At 37.0% G+C, this 24,557-nt stretch overlaps 2 protein-coding genes across 2 annotated transcripts in view; one reads left to right on the forward strand and one right to left on the reverse strand.

The window, feature by feature from the left end:
• Nucleotides 1-4,033, forward strand: part of LOC100374192 (transcriptional regulator ERG homolog) — a 42,158-nt gene extending 38,125 nt beyond the window's left edge. The window contains exon 6 of the mRNA XM_078013436.2: nt 2,850-4,033. Coding sequence (XP_077869562.1) covers nt 2,850-3,367 — 518 coding nt within the window. The 3' untranslated portion in view covers nt 3,368-4,033. The remainder of the gene's footprint in view (nt 1-2,849) is intronic.
• A 5,235-nt stretch (nt 4,034-9,268) lies between these two features.
• Nucleotides 9,269-22,451, reverse strand: LOC100373440 (transcriptional regulator ERG homolog). Its single transcript, XM_085499702.1, has 5 exons — nt 22,110-22,451; nt 19,816-19,887; nt 18,009-18,074; nt 17,440-17,493; nt 9,269-9,915 (listed from the first exon to the last, which is right to left on the reverse strand). The coding sequence occupies exons 1-5, from the start codon at nt 22,201-22,203 to the stop codon at nt 9,395-9,397; spliced, it is 807 nt and encodes a 268-aa protein (XP_085355828.1). The 5' UTR covers nt 22,204-22,451; the 3' UTR covers nt 9,269-9,394.
• Nucleotides 22,452-24,557: the final 2,106 nt, after the last annotated feature.

Raw genomic sequence — 24,557 nt, forward strand, 5'->3', positions numbered from 1 at the left:
CCGATAAAATCCTTAAAACTTAAATAGCGATAAATGACGTACGACATAATCCCGGCGTAGTTTAAGCAGATCTACGCCAATAGACTGAGTGACGAAAACATACAAAATGCCATGCACGTTTTTTTACAAGCGTTGTCGATAATTACGCCATTTTAGACGACCTTTGTATACAGGACACTTTCACTAAATACTCGCCATTTGACCTTTTTCTCATGTGAATGCGTTTTTGATGAGATTTTATTAACTTTTCCTGCTCTCCGTACTGCTTTTCTAAGCGGTCCTTAATCAGGCGTAATTTACCGTTATTTGGAGCTAATTTTCGCAGTTCACGTTTATCAATAAAACGTCTTTTTGACATCTCGCCCTTTGTGTTACCCGACGTTTTGTCCAATTACCCTTTCCATTGGCAACACAGCACACCGAGTGACAATATTAGTTTTTATATATATGTCGTTCTAAACCTGTGTCATCTTTTTATTGAGATGTGTTAGTAATTTTGCGTCTCGGAGTCCCCTCCAATTTGATCGCTGAGCTTCTCGTCTAATATATTCTTACACGCACCACGATCGTTACCGATAACTGTTGTTTGACAAAAAGAAATTTGAAATTTCCTCAAGAATTTCCAGAACATTTTCCGTTTACATGCGACGGAAAGGAATCAAATGAATACACCTGATTGTCGAGTTGTTCATTCAGTGCTGCCCCCTCTCTCACTCTGAGTTACACCCGTTTAGTATGGCGAGACAGTCGAGTTCGCTTAGAGAAGTAATGTCAAAAATTGCACATACATGCAGATGTCGGTTTGCGTTGGTGTTGATGCTTAATTTAAAAACCTGAATTACGAACCAAATATTTGTATACCCACGAATAATCTGACATTATTTTAATTACATAGTATGTTGTAATTGAAAGCCTTGTATTTCAGTGCGACGACTAATTCACAGAATAAATGCATTTAATGAATTTAACCTTTATTTTTATAATTTAAATACAAATAAAAATTAACGATGGGCTGATATCTTATGGACTATTGACACGTGTTCATTACATCACCCGGCAACGACTTAGAGCCCACCCCTACATGACTACAAATAATAAGTCGCCATCTTCGCTGTTAATGGCGAGGCGACCATTGATCCGCTGACGGACGTCACGACTATTGGTTGTCACGATCGCAATCGACTATGAAAGTTTCATCTGTGGCAAAATGAAACAGGACAAGTTTCGTAAGTTGTAGTAGGGTAGTTAATCGTTTCGAATTCAATAGAATTCACATCAACCAACACATTCAGTAAAGAAATCGAAGCAATTAAACTTATCATTAGTAAAGATTTTGTTAGTAACTTAAAATTAAGAATATCAGTTGGATGAAGTGTCACCTGCCACGTGGAATTGTGCTTGTGCATTTACAAGTTTTTTTAAAAATTTAAATTTTCACTCTGAAATATATCAGAACCCACGTCCCGGGAAATATGACGACGCCTCGTGTAATTAGAACCCTGTCAAAATGTTATTTATACAATGTTCAGGAGTGGGGTCAGTAAAACGAACGTCTGCAATTCAGCAATCAAATTTAAGCAATAATGACACTTGGTGATTTCAAGTCGACCCTTTCTTCAATTTCCGTCACCATTTCCGACATCCATCTCATACCTCGCATTTGTTGACACGATGAAAGATGGCGATCATTAAGTTATGGCTTGTCACCATGGTAACCTAAATCAGTCTTCATCAGTCGCATTTGATACGTGTTCGCCTCATAATCGGTTGGAATAATAAAACGGTGTGTTATTACAGTTCAGTGGGTACCCCGTATCAAGACATTTTGCCGAGGATACCTCGAACACCACGATGTTCATTTGTCATTCGCACCTGTCTAGGTAGCCAGTTGATACTCGGTGATAAATTTTCAAGAGTTTAAGCGTTTTATGTTTATCTTCATCCATCCGTCATCTATATCGTGTTCTACGGTTTATGCTTACCGGCCGTAATGCGTTTGACCAATAAATTACAACGACTTTATTTCCGACTTTGTAATAATTTATTATTATTTGAATTAAACTTATTCTCGTTATTTGTTTCCCCTTGACTACCGTACAGAAAATAAGTAAAACAAAAATGGTTTCATAGAATACAGCTTTAACACTTTATTAACGAAAGAAATAATGCATATTCGAATTCTTGTATTACTGTATTTTCTAAAAGATTATAGTTTTAAATATATATCTGCGAACAAGTAGCAAAGCTCAACCGAACTTTGTTCGATGAAGAATATTAATTTTAAGATCGCCGCGGCCGGAATGGTGAATATCGAACAAGTCACGTGATATTACAATGGATAAGTGACAACAGACCAACTGAATAGTCCCATTTCGTGACAAAATTAAAGTAAGAAAATCCAAGTCATGCACGTGCATCCGGTACGATTGCCAGGCGTGGTAATACAATAATAACAGTGAAGTAAACTTGACGAATATGTTTTTTTTTTAAATAATATATTTGCATTTCCACAACCAAGCATTGCACGCAGGCCGGGCATGGTTAAGTTGAACTATGACATGACAATTCTTAAACTGCCGCGCCCTTTTCCATATTGTTCTGCTTAACTAATCTGCCTGGCAACGATGTGATAATATTTATATAACAATGGCAACAATGTAACATTGTTTTAATTTTTTTTATTATTGAAATAGCACAAACAAAACATTTTTTTTTTGTGTACGCTTTTGTTTCTGTAAATTATTATGTTAATATTGTGTGGTAAATACAAAATGTTATCAATAAAAAAATAACATTATCGGTATAACACGACACGTTATGATAATTCTCCCATTTGTTTGATTTTTTAGGAAGTGGACAAATTCAACTTTGGCAATTTCTACTAGAATTATTATCAGACAGCAGTAACGCCAATTGCATCACGTGGGAAGGAACGAATGGAGAATTCAAACTCACAGACCCGGATGAAGTTGCACGACGATGGGGAGAACGTAAAAGTAAACCAAACATGAATTACGACAAACTGAGCCGAGCTTTACGGTATTACTACGATAAGAACATTATGACCAAAGTACACGGAAAACGATATGCCTATAAATATGACTTTGCTGGACTGGCTCAACAAATGCAAATGCACTCTGACCCCACGGCGTACAAGTACCAATCGGACTATTCCTATCTCTCGAGTTACAGCCATGCACCCAAACTGAATTTTATGAGCACGCCCATAGCGACCTCGTCCGCGGGTTTATTTGCTAACCCTACATCGTATTGGTCCTCGTCCGCAGCAGCAAATATCTACCCCAGCAGTCACATGACACATCACCCGAGTCACATGTCACCACACCTTGGGTCATATTACGGATGATGGAAACAGCCTGAGAACAGCTTTGTCGTTTCACCCATCATGCAATAGCAATTCCCTGTTTGCCATGGGACAAGAATGACTTACCCCCAACACGCGGGTACACCAGTCTGTGCATTCACCACTGACTTCTCCAATTAAGGCATACTAAACTCCATATTTAGGCATATTCTCTAGTAGCGCATACCTTATATGGATAGTGTGCATACCTTATATGGATAGTCGACGTAGGTGTGTACATAGGAAACGTGCTACATTTGTATTTATAACATGAAATGTCTGTTTTCCGTTATAAATTGTGTTTATTATCGTGTTGTATTTGAAATTACGTAGATTGGCTGAAATGACGTGTATCAGCATTACGCCGATGCTTGCAGGCCATAGAACAGCTTTATTCTTCCGGACATTTGTGACATTTTAAAGGGCGGCAGTCGTCGTGCCGCTTCCTGTTCGCGTGTAAAATACATTGTTTATTTACATGAAATTCGAACACGCGCTGCGCGACGACCACCGCGCTTTAAATTTGTTCCTGTCCTTATAACTCGTAATGTGATTATTTTATTGATATGGTAACCACCGCCGTTCGTCAGTTGCAATCAGTTATTTTTATAATATCTCAAAAAAGTACAACCGTCAACGCAATTTGAATTCATATTGATTATATTTATAAGTAATGGGAATTTAAACAAATCCATTTGTTAATGCATAGTTATATAACAGTATTGTACATATCTTGTATTTTCTCGATGTGTTTTGCCAATCTTTGCATGTCAGTTTGCTATACATGTTTTTATTCATACATTGGCTACACTGAGTCACCATTTGGTGAGAAACCTTTAACACCGTAGTAGCTTTGGAGGAAGTAGTAGATAAGTACTCGAATTTACCTTTTTAAATAAGTTGAAGCCAGAATAACAATAAGACAATAATAATATTTATTTATTTATTTATTTATTTATTTATTTATTTATTTATTTATTTATTTATTTATTTATTTATTTATTTATTTATTTATTTATTAGAATTTGTTATTTATATTTCTGTTAATGTAAATATTTTCATCACAGAATAAACAGATATGAAAGTTACATAAGTTGTTGAGAAATATCATTTCGAGAGTGACCAAAATGCACAGCGTACTCGAAACACGACATATAACTTGAATTATGTAACCTTTTTATTCCTGGGTTTATTGGAGCTATAATATTGTGAAAACTACCCCAGAAAATCATACACAATGAAAAAAAAGTGTTGTGTGGCGAAAAAAAACCGGTATATAGCATAACCCACACAGAACATCTTACGTGTGATAACGTATTTTATAAAACGGTTACTTAGTATCTGTTAGAAGATGGTATCAGAGTTTCCTTCACATCCGTGTTCATATTAGGTTAGGTGACTGTCGTTCCGTTGGCTGTACTTTATAACGCGGAACAGCAGTCGGCTATAATAGCCGCAGCGTTATGACGAAAACGGCGTACAGGCTCGATCAAAGCGGGACGAGCGCGCCCTAATAAAATATTAATACATTATTTTCATATAGCTGTACAATTGACAGTTTCTGTTAATGTCTTAGGTATCAACCGTAAATAAATCTTTCCCCAACCAAGAAATGTGTAATATCACTAGCACATAAAGCCAAGTCATGCGTGTGCGCATGCGTCCTTTACAACTATTAATTCCATGGTCAGCAAGAAGTGTGGACACAGTGCACGGATCTATGACGTGGGAAACACACACCACTTAGTAAACCATCCTTGGTCAAAATCCCACTTTAATGTTATTTAATTAGCCTCGGTTGTTTAAAAACAATTAATATTTAATCTTTAAATCTGTTTTTCTTTGTTATTCGGACAACCTTTTTTCGCAATATCCGGGCTGTGTCAATTACATGACATTGTTCTTTTGAATCGTAATGATAATCAAATAAACAATTAAGCAACGCGAGTGGTGTTGTGATCTCCGACACGCGCGTATTTCGGTTAAACTATTATCAGATAATCTTATAATTCTAGTTAAAATTTATAAGCACGCCGAACAACGGTACGGTCCCAGCGTCCGGTGTCCTTCGCTTACTCTCAACCTGTGTATGAACGTAATACGCAGTCAATCGAGTTTCCCTTCACTCCTCTTTTCATGTAGTCTAGAGTTTCCCATGTGTACATCCAGCTGTCTATGTACTGTTTACTTCTTACTCCATGAAAAATCATAATGACTTAGTAGTATTATAAATACAAAAATAACGGCATAATCATCTTTAAAAGGTGTACACGTACGAATTCAAATTGGACTGCAATCGTGTTCTCGTTTGACAGAAAAAAATTTCACGAGAATCATTTACATATATAACGAAATAAACGAAACTATGATAGGTACCGTACAAAACTCGACACAAAGAATTATGTTCAGTATAACTGGAGGATTGCCGCTTATGTATTCAGTCCAAACTGTATTCGTGACTCATTCTTAAAATGCAAACACTAGAGTAGTTTATGCCGGTGCTGAAGATGGCGATAAAGTGGTCTGTCAGGCGCGATGGCATGTCACTCCGTTCAGACCACATGTTGACCATGCTAGGCTACCCATATTGTTCACTGTATTTTTATATCGACGAGGATCATATCCCCTATCATCCGAGCATGTCCAGGCTAGTTTGTATGTACGCGCAGTTGTCGTCGACGTCGCGATGTAATATCATTTTAAATTGTCTCTTACTCATTACCTGTATCAACGACTCTGTGGTTTTTGATGTCAAAGAAATCTCATTTGAATTAAATTTGACACAAATGATTATTTTGGAATAACTAAATAAACTTAGGAGATCACCGATCATAAACGTTGGAACTCTTGCAAGCTTTTTTTTTTTAATTCAAAAAAGTTAATGCATAACTTAAAATAAAACAAATTTAGCGGCCCATTCGTTTTAAAATTTACACCAACATAAGTTACAGAGAACGTTATAATGAATCATTCGAACGGTATCAAATTTCCCTTCAATATTTCGAGGGACATTTTGTATATCGTTGGGTTTGGCGCAGTACCTTCCCATCTCCCACGCCCTCCCTCATGTCATAAATAGTGTGTACATAAATACATAACATAAATACATAAACTCTATGATGTTCTGATTTGTATTGTCAGTTATGGGTATGATCGCCATTCTATTTCATAATCTAATAATCATAATTGTCGATTACATACTTGCCAATTCACTGTGTTCATGCTTCAAACCCTCCTTGTTGGGGGAAGACACGGTATTCTACATAGTCTCTGAAATTCCATTTTTTTTTAGTCATTTCAAAATATGACGAGTTTCCGATTGGCGTGGTTTTATGGAAGTGTAAATTTCAGTCATCCCGCGGTACTGCAAAATACTTTATTTTCGCTTGGAATTAATTTTCGCTGAAGGAATGATTCAGTGAAAATAAACTCCAGCAATTATACCTTTTTTCCTATATTTTACCAAAGACATTCTCTTTCTAATGTCTTTGATTTTACATTTAACATCAGTGAAAATAAATTTCATACAAAACACCAAAAAATCTTTTTAGAGAAAATTAATTCCGGCTGAAATAAAGTATTCTACAGTATTCCGCTACTTGCTGTGACAAGGATGCTGTAATGTATATATACACTGAGAACTGAACAACTAACAGCACACGAACTCGACAGTTTTACGCCTGTTTTACGTCCTTTCAACTGTACTTGTTTTTTACTATTAAGTATGCAGCCATGACGGGAGCTAAAACCACAATCTCGCTGATGTTAGGCGGGCAGAGAACCATTAAGCCATACAACAGGTTAAATTAAGTGAGTTTGGACTTACACTTGGTGGAAATGTGCTACAACATGTTTCCTACCATGTATGTTAAATATTACATTCGCACAAAAATGTATTTTTCTATAATTACCCAAAATGATCAAAACTTTTGATTAGCTACAGGTGTTGTGAAAAATAATATATAAAATCGATTTTGTGATTTTTTAAGGTGGCAATTTCTAGATTGTCAGGTTGCTAGGTTGACTGTTATCATGCGCCCGGGTTTGAATATGGCAGGTGGGCGTGATTGGTTACGTTAAGACTGGTCAAACAATTACACGATGAAGGCGTGTAGAACCATCCGTGAGAACTCAATTCTCATTCCCATAACAATATACAATTTACTGATTTGTGCCATTCTTTATTAAATGATTTGATCGCTCTGATTGAACGAGACAATAGGGACAATATGTAGTCAACAACTACGGGACATTACCGTGACACACACCATACATGATTGAAAGAAAACGTGTTGATTTAAAAGAACAATAGTGTTCACGATTTATACCCTAATTGTTTGTAATAAACTAATATTAATTATGAAAAAGTATGCCAATCCAGGAAATTATAACGAGAATTGTTTTATTCAGAAGAACACAGCGCACACAATGCACCCCGTCGCGTCACTGATAGCGTACCGGTTGGATCACTACAACCATCATCCAATTCTAAATTGGTCCACCCGTAGCCTGTTTGTGAATTCGCCAAATTCAATAGGGATGTACCAAGATTCATTCGATTTGGAGAATGTAGGATTCTGAGCTCTATGTGTGTCTGTGAACCGAGCTTCAGGTTGTTTGGCGACGGGATATTTCATTAAATTTCCATTTAATATTGCTTTGGTGGCAGAATACACTGTATGGAGAATGTCCATTTAATCCATAAGTCGAAGGTACTTTGGGGGGGGGGGTAACTATTAAAAGAGATTGTAGAAAAATTGTGCAAACAACTAATTTTAATATTCCCATCAAAGGCTTCTTGTGCGATAGTGTAGCTTTGGTGTCGACGGACCAAAATCTGGATATTAGACGTACAGACATATGACAATGTTTATATTCCTCGTCAGACAAAGCAAAGTTGCAAAGAAGTGGACCCACTCTGCCAATTAGGGTTCAGAATATTTGTCATATCGTTATTCATTAAAATTGCGTCTATTTTAAACCAGGACACAATTTCAACTCTGTGCACGTTCATGTTCGAAATATAAGCTGACGACCCGTATAACAGACAACACAACAGGAAAATGTTAAGTATTTATAATATTTATTTTCAACTTCAAAAAATCGCATATTGTACGTTTTACAAAATTATAACTTAATGTTACGGTGAGCGTTTACCATATTTGGACAACGCGTTCTGAAATTGTTACCATATTTGGACAACGCGTTCTGAAGTTGTTACCATATTTGGACAACGCATTCTGAAATTATTACCATATTTGGACAACGCGTTCTGAAATTGTTACCATATTTGGACAACGCGCTCTGAAATTGTTACCATATTTGGACAACGCGTTCTGAAATTGTTACCATATAAGGACAACGCGTTCTGAATTTGTTACCATATATGGGCAGCGCGCTCTGAAAGTTTTACCATAAAGAGACAGTGCATTCAGAATGTTTAGCGGCACAGTTTTAAATATTCACATCATGCATCCAAAATATCCATACTTTCTCGCGATTATTCTTAAATAAACGAGTTTATGGAACTGTCTTATACGCCTACAAAAAGAAGTAGATTTCAATAAATACAATGTTTTGCTGGTCGGCGGACTTAATTGTTACTCTCGCAGTCTTATCAGATCACGTGAGGCGAAATGTACGGGTGAATAAACAGCAATGCATCATGGGTAATGTATGCAACATACACCGTGTTGCTTAACACATTATTACGTACAGACAATGAAGAAACACGTCGAACATATTCTCGAGAAACCTAATCTCAATATGTTGACCTCACAGTTTGACCTCGGTGACAAATATGACACCAGAATAAGACGCCATCTACAAAATAAATATTTCTCACTCAATAAAACGATCTAATATGCTAATTAAAATATTGCACGTTTTAAAAATGTACTTGCAGTCAAAACGTTCTTGACAGTAAAATAATATATTGCAGACTGGAAGGGAAGTGACGTCACTCCGATTCACCTGAGAAAGTGATTTCAATTGTTATTCCCCTGGTTTGTTTGTTTGTCAATTGTCTCCTTAACTGTAGTACGGACTGAGTCTAGACGATACATGATTGGGTGGATGATGCGTCACGTGACTGGTTTGGTAGATGTTGCCCGCTGTCGGCGATGACCAATATGAGTTTGGTGGGGCGAAAAAAGACGTAGACGACGACGGCATGCCAGTGGGCATGAAATTGAATTTATGTCCATGTCCATACCCCGAAATATATGATAGATCTGGTTGGTATTTATATGTGTTAGCTTCTGACTGCATCTGTACTTGTTGAGCCAGTCCAGCAAAGTCGAATTTATAGGCATATCGCTTTCCGTGTACTTTGGTCATAATGTTCTTGTCATAGTAATACCGTAAAGCTCGGCTCAGTTTGTCGTAATTCATGTTTGGTTTACTTTTACGTTCTCCCCATCGTCGTGCAACTTCATCCGGGTCTGTGAGTTTGAATTCTCCATTCGTTCCTTCCCACGTGATGCAATTGGCGTTACTGCTGTCTGATAATAATTCTAGTAGAAATTGCCAAAGTTGAATTTGTCCGCTACCTACAAATAAACAATACAAAAAGGAGCAATTATTATCAAATGTCATTAACTCAATACAAAATTGTAGGGAATATAAAACTGGAATTCTAAATATAGTCCAACTAATTTAGTTCACCAATACATTATTTTTTATAAAAAATGTGGACAGTTTATAGTATCAACAAAGTGCCGCCATAATCATATGTTATAACGAGGCGTATTTTATACAGGAAATGACATCAATATTCATGTCAGAAACACTCAAATCAAGCGTTCATTTTACTCTGTGTGACGTACCGGAACCGGAAATCATTCTGAATCAAAACGTAGACAATAGTGTAGTGTGTACTATACAGGTGCGGATTGAATCGATACAAAGAAATATTGGTCAGAAATGATTTAATGTTATCTAGTTTAAAATGAGTTTGACAACACTGTATTTGTTGTCGTTTTTTTATTTATATATTATTAAATTTGCCTGTTTTTTGTCTACAGAAGTTATCTGACAATTTGGAGTGCCAAAAAAAACAACGATACTAGTAAATAGGTGGAATAATACACAATATACACGTCTCAGAAAATAGTAAAAATAAGTTCACACAATGATGGGATAAGGCGTATCAGAAACACAACACCTATATTTAAAAAAAAATACTGTTGCGAAATATCTGTAAGCACTACAACGAATTCATGTGATGATTATCATAATGGTAATGAGAGTGGAATTGGACACTCGGCTTAGGGGGTATTAGATGCGACCCCCTAGTGAGAAATATAATAGAGAAAAATGACTATTAAAATTGGATAGGAAGAATAATATAACTGTTATGACTGTTCATACTAGAAGCTTGACACAATCATAGCTGTTATCAAAAAACGACACACCGTCTAAAAAATTGTTTTACAGTTTTGAAATTTATGTTAAAATAATATTACGATTACTGAGTATGTTAGATGAACCATATATTTGCAAGCTGAATGTTTTTTTATGATTAGTCACATAAATCCGGTTGCAATTGTTGCTGATGCTGTAGCAGCCAATGACGTAAAAGTGAGAAACAAAATAAAAACCGAAATAACTAAAAACACGAGTCAATGTCACCTATACCTGTATCCAGGGTTCTGTAATGCGGTATGGATTCAGTTTGAACATGGTTTGAAGGAGTGTTAGTTGTTACCCGATATTTGGTTCAGTAAACAAGTGAAACTAAAAGCTGATTCGACATGGCCGACGGAATTCAGCTCTTTTCTATAGCGAGACATCGGTGATGTGAAAAGCGAATTAACTTTCATTAAGTAAACGGAAAAAGCCCGGATATTTCTGGTGTACTCCCTGCCGTCTTTCAATGACGGAGTTTTTCACTGTCTCTGCAAGCTGAGCAAAGCCACCATAGGGCGATTGTAACATCGACCCGTTCCATAGTAGCTGTTTTTTATCGTAGTTGCCGGTTTTACATCCGAACTCCGCATGTATTCTCCGGTTATGTATGTATTCGGCTTAATGTGTTCCCCATCCCTACAGTTTTCCTCGCTGTGAGAAAGATGATACCGCGTCGATTATTGTATTTAGCTAGCAGTATCCATATCGCGTTTCAAATGTGTTGTCAACCCCCTCCCTCCACCACGTTTTTGAGTACTGATGTGCCAAGTACATGGACGGATGGCGCATCTAGCGGTGAAAATATGATATATCTGTGGATAACAGAAATTACGCGAACCATGAACAATGAATTTGTGTAACACATTTCTGTTTTGTTAAATAAGAATGATTAAATTTTTAAAATAAAAAAAAAATATTAACAGTCGTAAATACTATGTAACGATCGACCAGTAGCGGCAATGGGGATACATGAACACGCGTCGTTCCATGAGTTGTAGGAATACTGCGAGATAGAAATAATCAAAGCGATCTACGGGAAGCCACGATAATTGAACTTTATTATAGAGAAAATGCTAACGCGTACCACCAAATGAAGTTTTAATATAAGTTGCCGGGACTCCCGTCGTTTTTCTATAACTACTATCGTGTAATTGATGAGAGCAGAGTCGCGCTGACTGTTGCGCTTTCTCAACCACACTGTAACAATACGGCATAATTACATTAGTACAGTCTTTGTCCACAGAGTGTCAGAAGTCACGCTCTATATTCCAGGATTAGCCCGGTTAGGGCGCGAAATAGACGCTTATCAAGTAAATGAGAACTCGATATGTAATTGAGAATGTGTTTACTCCTAAGAAGCATTTTTTTTAAAAAGACGTTGAAATTAACTAAGAAGTTGTCGAGAGAACGACATTTTCGAGGAAAGGTGGTGATTATTATTAGGAAAACAACCTGTTAAATCATCCCATGTTAATTTTGTTTGAAAGCGACATGTGATTCCCGGCACAATACCAAGATCGTTAGCTTGAAATGTACAAACATTATCGGAAGCTTAATGAACAGCGGGTGACTTTGATTAAATGCAATCATTGTCCCCGTTTATAACGAGTTTGAAAAATGAAACTCGAGTCATTTGAAACTCCATCCATCATCGCTTCCCGGGCGGAAGGAAACGAAAAATTAGAGTAGTGAAAAGGCTGCGAATGAATCCAGCTCACTGGAATAGCGTTGCCTGCGTTTATTGAATTTGCGATTGAGTCCTTTGCGTTAATTAAAAGCGATAGGAAAGCCGGAGAGACCTTCTTTTAAAGCAGCACTGTGTTGACTTCCGTATCTTTCACGGGTGCTGAAGTGGCGTAGAAACTGAATTCAGCGCCCAGTGCTATTAAAACGAACCCGTGAAAGAGTTCTCCGAAATTTCAGGCTGTTTGCAGGGATTTTCAAAGACAACGAGTCGAAAAAAACTGGGTTGTTGACGATGGCCTCCGGGGCGTACTAGACGTGCAATAGGGCCGCTACTCATACCACCACGAGATGCCCCACAGTGCACGACAAGCACTTATCGCCTTTTTGCGAATTTCCAAACATTTTCATAATAAATATGCTAAACGTAAATTGAACATAATTGGCACCCTAATTAAATGATATTCAGAAATGGTTCCGAGTCCGATAATTAGCGATGATTTCGTGAAATCACTTGACAAATATGAAGCGTCATTATTATCGTCATTCACAAGTTTTCTCCCTTGGTTTCAAAATAAACGTGGGACACAGGATAAAGCCTCGCAAAATAAACAAAACATGTCGTATTCCTACACAGAGAAAAACAACCGGAAGTGCCTTTAAAATCACGGCGTGATAGTATTAACCATCATGTTAGATAGTCGCAAGTTAAAATCACTCTGCCGCCGTTTTTTTTTTTTTTTTTTTTTTTTTTTTTTTTTTTTTTTGACGTAAAACATCCTCAAGTCTACGTAATTTGCATAGTATATGTCAGGGTATGTCAGGGTATGTCACTGGAAGAACGATACCTTTTTAATTTAACCCATAGTAGTTGAGAACGAAGCTGATCGTTTCGGTCAAAACCATGTGCACGTAGATGGTTAGATTTCAAAAGACTGTTTGATTGAATTAAAATGACGCTAAAATATTGGATTGTTGACACCTGATTGTTCAAATTTACCGTAAAATGTAACAAATTTACCTAAGAATCATATATGCAGACAGCGAACAAAAAACGTTGACAAATTGGCGAAAACGCACACATTTTTAATTGCAACTGACTTTTATTAAAAGTGTAATTATTTGAACGTCAAACGAAAACTAAATATTAACCGAACAAAACGGAACAAACTCAGTCGGATAGCAAATGTAGTACTCTCAGACTGCTATTATCCAGCACGCAATGATATTCCAGCAGATATCTCACCATTTTGAATATAAAATGGTCACGGTGTAAAACAAGTTAGAATTTGATGTATATAAAACTGACAAATTTACACAATGCATGAGCCAGGGTGTTCACCATACCAGCTATATCACAGCACTATATACGAGGCTTCAAGTCGAGATATCACCGACATAGACTGACACTGTGGTACAATAGCGCGCTCATATGTGGTAAATTCATGATTTAATTAACTCCAGAGTAATATTGACATGATGATAACACAATTCTTATTTTGTAATTAATATCTAATTAGAAACATTATAACAGAAAAATAATCTATTTAAATTGGTAGACCAGCGTTTAAATTAAGTAATTCAATAAGGAAAATGTGAGCAATACGTTTTTGGATTGAATTTCCCGAGTATTGTCGGAATACGGTGGTGATACTTTGGGTCTGAGCTGTTGTCTTAAATTTACGAGAGGTTCCATTGCATTTTGGGAAGACTTTCTCGATGTTGAGAAAACAATTTCAAAACTTTAACATCATTCTCGGTAAATTGATATGCTGAATAATGTTAAGTTCCAGAAATAATAACTTTGAATAATGGAAAACAAAATTGGTGCGTGAAAGTGTGGCTACAGTGCCATTTTACTTGTTCATGTGACACACAAATTACAAATTGAAATAGAATGCGGATGCATCTTCCCATACACTCTCAGTGTTTTTCAAATTATTAAAAAGTGCAATTTCAGAAATTCAACTGATTGAAGCCAATTTTGACTCCGGTGTAGTACATGAGACAAGCCTACGGCAAAAGATCTTATGACTTCCGGTACGTTTGCACAATAATATTCAGATAACTCATTTTGGAGGGATAATATCGGTAATTAGGGTCACAAAATTACTTCGCAATTTCGTATTTGCTATTTTTCCCGCGTCTCTACGTTGACAACAAAGAGTATATTGCTTTGTAAGGGGGCAATTTAGAAATGACCTGACTCCCTGTGTCTGATTTTCTGACAAGCAATTTTGGCGGGAAATAGTCCAGCCTATTTTCTTCCGTCAGCTATTTTCTAAAGCGAAGTGCAATTTTTGTTCCGATGTCGCTCACAATAAAAGGCAGTTGGAAGTTATTAGTCGACATTCATGCAAGGCATCGGATGTGTAAGTGACGTTTGCTGTAAGCACTGCTTTTTACTGGCAAAATTTGAAAACACTATTCCATTAATTACCCAGTTCTATTGTGACCGCCATTTTGGAGTATTTTCAAGTGTCACTTTGCCGCTATCAGAATGAAAGGCAACATAAAGATATCTGAATCTAATATTTTACGTGATTGTCATCGTCTCCGTATTAGATTCACGAATTTCAGACACTTGGCTTATAACAATCCCGAATAGAAGTGATTTGCCGACAGTATCTTTACGCGTAAGCAGCTAACACGCACTAATTTATCAAAATGTGAAGGCATTTTAAAAGAAAATTAACTCCGTATAAAATATTGACAAATTTTGAGGCGTACCAGAATGATATAGCATATTTAGTGTTCAATTTTGATGCAAATTTTGAGAAATGTTCTAGTTAGAAAAAATCAGTGGACATTTAAATAGTTATAATAGCTGTTGTTTTGGTACATTTAAAACTCATTTTTATTCTAATTATGACCAATTATATCCTTGTATGAGCTGAAGATTCCGAAAAGAGGAACGATATTGCAGAAATCTTTTATTTGTATATTTAACTAATCTATCTATCACAGTACAAGGTACTTTAAAAGGCTGGATATAAGATGAACTTCCAATTGTACGCCAGTCACGTCCCATTTTCAGCTTCATAAAATTGACAGAGATGTAAAGGAAATCCTCCCATAAAAACGAATGCATATGACGTTGAGTTCCCAGAATTGTTTAATTAAAAAATAAACTAAACTGGTCACAATTGAACAATCAAATAAAACAAGAACTTAACAAAATACAGTAGTTCTAGTAATGCATTATATTGGAAATATCATCATGGACGTCGAGACACGCAGCAATTTTGATTTAATCAAGACTGACGCCGTGAGACATAAGCTTTTATAGGTATGTCCAGGAAGACGATAGGAAAAAAGAAGCTGTAGCATTCCGGTTTTGAAGACATAGACAGGAAGGCAGTAAATATGTGGACATCCTTCAAAAAACCATCACCTGCCGTTAATATTTTAGTTGAACGGAAAAACCTGGTTGATATACGGAAGTCTTTTACATGAATGATTAAGTGGAATGGGGGGGGGGACTTGCACCCTTCCATCATTAGCGCCATATGTCCCAATTACGTCACCAGTGACGTAGTACTCTCAGTTGTATGCACATAACTAGCATCTTATGAACTACGCACTGGGATGGGAATCTCCATGGTTACAAATGATTGAAATTATTTTATCAAATTTGGCGTCTTATAAAAGCTCGAGGCAAGTTTGAACGCATTGCCATTATAAAGTAGTCCCATTTACCTCAAAGTCAATTTTGCGTGGATTCTGCATGAATAAATCCGTACATTGACAGAAACTGTTTTTCTTGTGCGTTCATTTCAAACACCCATAGCACGCCGTACATTTAATGCTAATTTTACTTTTCAATTTAACTAGCTACCGGAGTGGAAACATCCGACACACATAGGGCAATTTACGAGCGCGACAACTGATTTATCTAAATCTCAATCCGTTCGATCAACCGGAGGTCGTTTTCCAAATAGAAGGCCCGCCTGGAGAATGCTTAAATATCTTTTCCGCGGCGTCGGCCTACCTTTCTGTACGAGGGGCAAAATGTGGGATAAGATTTTGTTTTCGCTTCAAATGGATAAAGCATTAAATGTTCCACTGCGCATTAAACTCCACGCATGTGTTCTTACTGGTCAACAATCGGCACATTGAATGGTAAAGGGGTAAATTAAAATCCAGATCAGACTAAAATTGCTCTAACGGAATGATTCTGTTAGGAGGTGAATTCAAGACCACGTTGCCCGAAAGCTTGGTATTTCTGCAATGCTGACACAAAATTATAAATCTGCAGAATTTCTATTAAAATTTAAAATAACTAATATGTCGATATTACAGCGCATGCGCCACTGTAGTTTTGCCCAGTGATTGATATTTGTAATGAAGCAGGCTGCAGTGAGCGGATAGACGTGGAATCAGGGACTTCCTATGCTTTTACTGTATCCACCTATCGGCAGCCATCATACGAATGTACCCGTTCTCTCTTGAGACACTCTGGGACGAGGCTGAAGAGATAGGCTTCCAACTGACTGCGTTCAACGCTAACGCTTGCCAATCTTTATACATTGCTTTGTGATCTGGGCTCTCGATAAGATTTTCAATGAATTTGGGATGATTGTTCACTGAGGTGGAAGTGTGTTTGCAGTGTAATGGAATGGATACAACAAGGACAGAATCACAGTCGTGTTATTGATCCGGCGACGACAGTACACAATATAATTGTATTATAAGAAAACTTTCCTTCCATACAAACACACTTTTAGCTTAGATTTTCCACAGATAATCGAATTTTTCACTTCAAATACATTTCCTCCAAATCCCACTTTAATATCTTTATCTTTAAGTTTGTGTATATTTTTTATTTTAAATTAGTTCTATTTATCGAAAAGTTACAGATCGCGTTCAAATACACACCATGGCCTACTGAGCGTTTTTTGAAACTGACATAACTTTGTGAGGAGTATTTATTATGTTGGAGTATCACTAATAGCAACGGATATATTTGCACGTGATCTTACCTGTGTTTGCAAGGCGGCTACTGGCTGCTCCGAAGAGTTGGTAAGGATCTACAACTACAAACAAACAAATCGATAAATTACCTTAAAATCGTACATGACAGCAAACATGATATCAATACAGTCAGGATAATTTATGCGAGAAGATGTTAAATAATCTTTTTATTAAATCAAATTCGACGTAAGATATTTTACATTTGAAAATTCACGCTTTGGGAGTAATTTCCAAGAACAGTAAAACTGGGCGTTCACGTGACCTATCACGTGGTAGGGCCAAAACAATATAGCTCGCCGGCCGCCGTGACTAATCGTGTACCATCAAGCCATCCACGCATACAATAAGTTTTCTTTCCCATTGAAACGCGTCCATTATGGGTAGCATATAGGTTTCCAAAATCCACCAAATCCAGTGTATGCAGTGAGGCGAGTGATTAAACCAGACACGATTATTCTACTAAATTATTTTCAACACTGGAAGAAATTTCCAGTGTAATTCATCCTTCAATTTGCAACAAAAAACGTCAAGCAAGGTTATTTTTAAATAAAAATCAATATTATTGTTTTCGGCTTACCTGGTCGCATGTGCGCATGCGTGTCCACGGCGGGTTTCGGCATGGCGGGAAGCGGGGGAGAGTAACCTAAAATAAAAATAAAAACAAAAAGATAATATTTTACGTTCAACACATGTTCCTCGAAGGCTTCATTTTATGTAAATGTATTTTGTTTATAAAATTTGGCAACGATTTTTAACTTTTCTGTAAAATTATATTATCCTAAATGAAATTAAAAACCAACGACACAGCGAATGCCACAAACGCACTTTATGCATTTAATAGCTCGCCACACAGTGAACCAGTCTGTATTCTTTTATTTGGGTGTATAAACGCAATGATAAAGTGGACCGCAGATGTTTAGTTTTCGTTTCAAAATTACTTCCATTCGCATGGTAGCACCGTAAATCGCGAGAGATTCAGCCAAATGTGATATCTAAGTCTAAAATCTCAATAATGTAGCCCGACTAATGCTGTTATAACTAGGGTTATCACTATAAAAACTTCTTAAAATTCAATTATACATCACTAAAAGTGTGATAAGCATCGAGGGGAAACACAAAATACTGTTCACAGACAGAGGCTACTTTATTTTTGACAATAGAACACTGTGTAAGCTACGTATATCAATTCCCTGGACGTATCCGACGCAGTATTAACGTTATAAAACATTTACACAGACTCAATATGAAACGTCGGGCACAAGAGCAAATGAAATTAAAAAGCAATAAAATATATTTTGTGCTGAGCTGCGTAGATTGAATCTTGATGCACGCCTGGGAGTGGTGGATTCATGAGCTCAATGCAGGGCGACATCGAGTACATTGTGTGATACATTATAAATAGAACCCTTCCGAAGGGAAATCATTGTGAACCACACAGATTTCCACTGAAGCAAAAGGTTTGAAAATCGACTCTTGTGTTTCGTAGCTATTGTGGAGGTTTTTAGTCTTTATAAATGCTTACTGTATATACTTACTCGCTACTCTAAGGAGATCGGACTGCCCACAGACCGGGTATCTCGCAGGACACACACACACACACACACTTACTCACTCACACACACACACGCACAAACACGATTGCAAGCGGAGCCTGAAGTCCGAGTATTAATGCTGATAAAAAGATAATTCACGTGAATACACATATATAAACTATGCTGAAATAATATTCCAAACGATTACAAATATAAATTTATACTAATAAATTAATGGTGTAACTGCTTTGTGATTATTTGCACTCAGACATTTCTATATTTCAAGCTATGTTTTGCATAGTTTTTATAATACTTGGCCAATCGGACTGAGCGTAAATGGAACCTATGCTCAACAAATTCACAGAGACGCGGACGGACGTGCGGTGATTTGATTCCCCATTTGCCTGTCTATATATATTCTCGACCCAATTCAACGTGTCAATTTTAACACCCTTTCTCCTCATTTGTTTGAAAATGAATATTCTAAATACATTTATGTTACAATAAAAGTCCATTGAATTCGTCGGTTCCGTTCCCCGGTCTCAGCTCTATTGTGCTGTGCACTTTGAATTAATGCGGTGAATCATGTTTCGAAGAGAAAATTCCTGTTTACCTGCCTCCCCAAATAAGCATACATTTGAAATCTTTCGTGAAAACTCTTTATATTCGTGTACTATGACGACAGTCTCGATTCAGAGTGAACAACCGTGTTGTTACCCAGAGTAAAAATACGTTTTACAGACAGACTAGCAAGTGTACCATAATTCTTCGCTCTCCATTGCAAAACAGGGAATACAACGTGATTTGCTCAGCTTTCAAAATAGAACTGAAATATATGATGAAAGAACGTACCTTTGTGGGGAGGTGTTGGGGGGTTATTCCACGCGCAGCTCCTTTCTCGCATGAACCCGCTATACGAAGACTCTGCAATGCAAAAAACAAAAAGTTGATGCAATGGTTTGTATATTTCAGCGGGCAGTTGTGGCAAACGAACTACTGTATATTGATTAAAATTATTAAACAAAATATTATTATTATTAAGAGTATTTAAATTTAGTATTCAGTAAACTGTGGAAAGGAACCTGGGCGATATCGTGATGGAGAAGTAGCGATCTGCGCCAGGTGATACTAGTACGCGATACGATCGTAGAACGATGTATTATTACATGTATTATTATTCACGTAATTACTGCATCAGCGTCTGCTCAGTCCTGACATTTGACTTCATTTAACGGAAACCCATAAATATAATATAATATTATAGTATATTGTAAAGCATCCTCCCAACAGTTTCTACTGTAGTTCTTTTCAATATTTAAAAAAAGATTGCTGACTGACATTGCGCATACTCTAGTTAACAATGGTGCCGATGTTTTCTCGAATATAGAGTCCGAGTTTTTGTTTAAAAGCAGAATTCGAACATTATTTATGGTTATATAAGTTTATCAGGTAGCGATATTTCCGTTCGACAGACGCCAAGCGTTTTTAGTTTGCAATAAAATGTTTTTATATATTAGGTATTTATGGTGGCAACAAACTGAAGACCACATGAAACAAACTAAATCTAACAGTATACAATTTTGAGGCAATAACTCGTCTATTCTGTCTTCAGTTCTTTTTGCTCTTTGTCTTTTTTCACATTGTATGAAAAAGCAAATCACGACATGATCACGGTTTGAACATTGTCTGTGTTTAGTATAAAACAAACAAACAAACAAAATAAAGAATAGTATCCTGGTGTCTATTTCGACAAAAACAGAGTTCCGGCAGATCAATTATGGCAATTGTCAGCAATGCTGAGCGATTCGCTGTTTTTTCTTCTTCTGAATCACATCGTAATTTTGGGCCACAGGCTTTCAAAACTACTACAACCACATTACATCAGTCAATTGATTTCAGTGTGCAGAAAGTTTCGTTTCTGTCTTGAAGGAGAAAGGGATCTGATTGTCGTGTCGTTAGCCTTTATTTATTTAGCTTTGTCTTTGTTTTTCGACTCTTTACGAAAGTGATAATTTATTTGTCACGCCCATGTCTACATATTTTAAGTGCGGTTAAGTTCAGTGATAAACAAATACAAACAAAAGACTGATAATGTGAAAACAATAACTCGTAATTAAAACATAGTTTGGGTCTCTGTTTCCAATGTTTCAATTGCCCATCACGGTATCTGATTCAAAATATTCAATATTGTGTTTTCGGCGACAAGTTTCAAAAGCCGAAATCTGGATACCGACTGTTGTATTCTGAGCTTGGGTGCTAGGCACACATTGACAAGCGCAGATTACTTAAAATCAATTTTTACCTATACAAATAAACGCTTAGCTTCTCACAACTCAAACAAAAACTCATTTGCGTGAAAAAAATTATATTTGAAAGTGTGTTTTCTATGAGTATATTCTAACATTTTGGGAAAAATGGCAAATACTAGTAAACACTGATCGTATGTATTTCTAATTTCCGATGTTTTGACTGTTATCGGCACTGGGGTAACATTGATGCTGAACATTGATGCTGGTGGTGTTTTTTAAACGCCGTCTTCTTCAAGTTCTAATTTTTTTTGACATTTTTAAATTGTCATGGTAACTACGAACCCCTCATCTGTCCCACGTGTTCTTATCAGCGGTACTGGCCTTCGGGCGTATTCGTCTCTGCTGAGGGTGATCAGTGACTTGTGTCGCTCGCAATGTTGGCGGAAGTCACATTTCAAAGCGATTTTTCTTAATAATAATGGTTCCGCGGAAGCCGCTGTGTGCCAACAAACCGTGTGCTTTCATTCTGGCCAATTTTTTACTGAAAGGTATCCTTACTCGGGCTCCCTGTGGTTCTCCCCTCGAGAAACACACAACTAAAATATGGTTTAGAAGAAAGGGAAATCATAATTCATCGTAGCTATGAAAATTTAAAATTAATTCGATGTCATTTTTAGATTGGAACTTGATAATTATGAGGCAAAATGAATACAGTAAATTGTGGCGGCACAACATCGCAGACGATAACGAAAAACTATGAATGTTTTAAACATACTGAGAACAGATTTTAACTCGATGCGTTGATATATATGAGATAAATAGAAACCGTAGTTTATGAAGCAACGGATGAAATCATGCCGCCAAATCAGACGCAGACGATAACAAAATTTCACCTACCTGTAGCTGTGAGAAACATGCTTCTGTCGTACGACGGGGGGCTGTTAACACAGGGACACTCCAAATGCGGCACGTATGGCTTAGTTTCTTGCATCAACTCCTCAATTATGGCGGTAAAGTTGAAACTCGGCAGGAGGACGACACCCAAATCAGACAATTTTTCCGAAATCACCACCAGAGGCGATATCAGCTCCAAATACAGTCGATGTACACCGACTTCGATATTTTCCGCAAATATTTTCGTTAACGACGACTGTTTTTTCAACAACAAAAATGTCGACCCGCGTTCGAAGTTTCTATTGAACTAAATAGATACAGGGTAATGCGAGCATGTAGAAGGCAGTTGTTGTGTTCAGGGAGGCTACTTGACTATAATATGACTGCGCCATTTGCACCCTTTTATTGAGTAAACGCAATTGTGTGGTGACGCCAGCAACCAATCACAAGACGGAACGTCTAATTATGTCAATTTAAATGACGACCCTAATGAGGACCTCGACGCCGATTAGTTGGCATGGTTGATAGTGCCCATTTTATGCTGAAATGCACACGTTGGCGCGTGCCATGGTTAGGCGATGCAAATGAGATCGACACACCTCTCATACAATGACAGGAGCTATAGAGTGAAAAAACAACAACAAAAAACCCGTGAAATACTTCACAAACGCCAATTAAAAAGATTTTTTTTTCAATTTCACCGGAATACCCGACGTTGAAGTCAACTAACCATTTCCTCAATGTTACGGTATATTATCGAATTTAAAGATGACGGAAACGTTAACTTTGTGTTTCCCTCTAAATATACTCAAAATTCAGTATTCATTAAACCACTTACGACAAACTACCACACGTCTCATGTGATAACAACAAATGTTATTAATACATACTATTTTGGTGTATTATGACATGTGACTTAAAGTAGTCGGTTCTCGTTCAATCCTGATGATAATAATGCGCTTTTGCGATCTATTTTTTTTATTCTGAACTTTATTCTCAACATATCTGTAATCATTTTTAATTCAATATTTGTTCTCGTTAAAATTTTATCAAATTCACCAACTAATATTTTGCCGTTTTCAAACTCCGTCTGTTTCATACACAAACAACGTTGTTTTCAGGATGTGACGTGAAAACGAGACAGGAATAGACACGTTGTGACTATGCCAAGAGTTAGTCGGAAATCCGACGCCTCTCAGTCATCGATGTCGACAACATGATCGCGTTGACACGGTCTACTTTCCATATTGTGTATGTCGCCCTCTAACGCGTGTATTTCGTTCTTAGATGGAAAAATACAAAATTCGCATATCAGAGAAACAATAAAACATCATAGCAACACGAAAAAATTATTATTATTTTTTCATTGATCGCGCACTGATTGTATCTGATAACTGTGTTTCCGTGAGAGTTCATCATTTTTTCAATTGTGATAAAAATGTATTTATTGAGTAATTTGGAAGCGTTTGGCCCTTGCTCACACGTCTTTAGGTTAACTTAGCATTGGCACGGCATGCGACGTATTCGTATTACTGCCACGGTACCACCGATCTCGTAAGTTCTCATGCCTCGGAACTGTATGCTGCAGGACTTACAACACGCGTTACTCTCCGTGATATAACCGAATTTTGTGATCACAACGAACATATCTGGAATGCCTTCCCAGCGTTTGTTAGTTTTCATAAGATCCATTGTAGAGATTCTTTTGTCTGACAATTCTTTATAAGAAGTGTTTCCCACTCACTGCAGGGGAGCTAGACAGAGGGTAGAACGGCGTGTGGTGGATATCTACACGCTCGGCTATGTGTCTCACGTGTGGTGGTGGCAACGAGGCTATACCGCCCAGTGTTACCGGTTATTATACCCGTGGCAATTCAAAAAGGAAGCGAGTATGAGCGTCGAATCATCCCACACACCCCATCCGTTTTTACGACAGTCTTGTATTTTACTAGCCTAGTTTTCGCACAGTATAACCGTCAGTTCGTCCCATATATGTGTCACACCTACTCGGTCTGCAATGATCATTTTCATACAAGTCTGGTTAAACAGCACAATGAACCTTCAATGCTAGAGGAGCAGGTTGTTTGTTCTGTTTAGTGGGCTATAAATATATCTCAGTAGTATGTGAAAGAAATTAAAATAAATTACATTCTCGAACGTGACAGTATACATATACATTAAAAGGGCCCCTCTACTCAAAACTGTGTAAGCACGCATTTATTACGAGATAAATCGATTACTTTGGCAGCCAAATATTTAGCCTAGGATTGATGAAAGAATCGCCATTGACTTCGGATTTATAGTACACACATAAAGTTGTTAATATTTAAACAGTATTGAATATTTTTTTCCATAACATGGTGTATTTATTTCAAATGCTGGATGACTTGTTTCTTCATTTTTTCGAACACACACATGCTTTTAAAGCGTTACTTTCATCGCGCCATCTAA

This window comes from Saccoglossus kowalevskii, chromosome 5, assembly GCF_978046115.1.
Source record: "Saccoglossus kowalevskii chromosome 5, keSacKowa6.1, whole genome shotgun sequence".
NCBI classification, from domain to species: Eukaryota; Metazoa; Hemichordata; class Enteropneusta; family Harrimaniidae; genus Saccoglossus; species Saccoglossus kowalevskii.

Excerpts from the sequence above, each read along its gene's own strand:
- LOC100373440 (XM_085499702.1), bottom strand. The coding sequence starts at position 22,203 with ATGCAAGAAACTAAGCCATACGTGCCGCATTTGGAGTGTCCCTGTGTT. Across the intron at positions 19,888-22,109 it reads CATGTTTCTCACAGCTACAG|AGTCTTCGTATAGCGGGTTC; the intron begins GTAGGTGAAATT and ends TTTGCATTGCAG. Across the intron at positions 17,494-18,008 it reads GCATGCGCACATGCGACCAG|TTGTAGATCCTTACCAACTC; the intron begins GTAAGCCGAAAA and ends GTTTGTTTGTAG.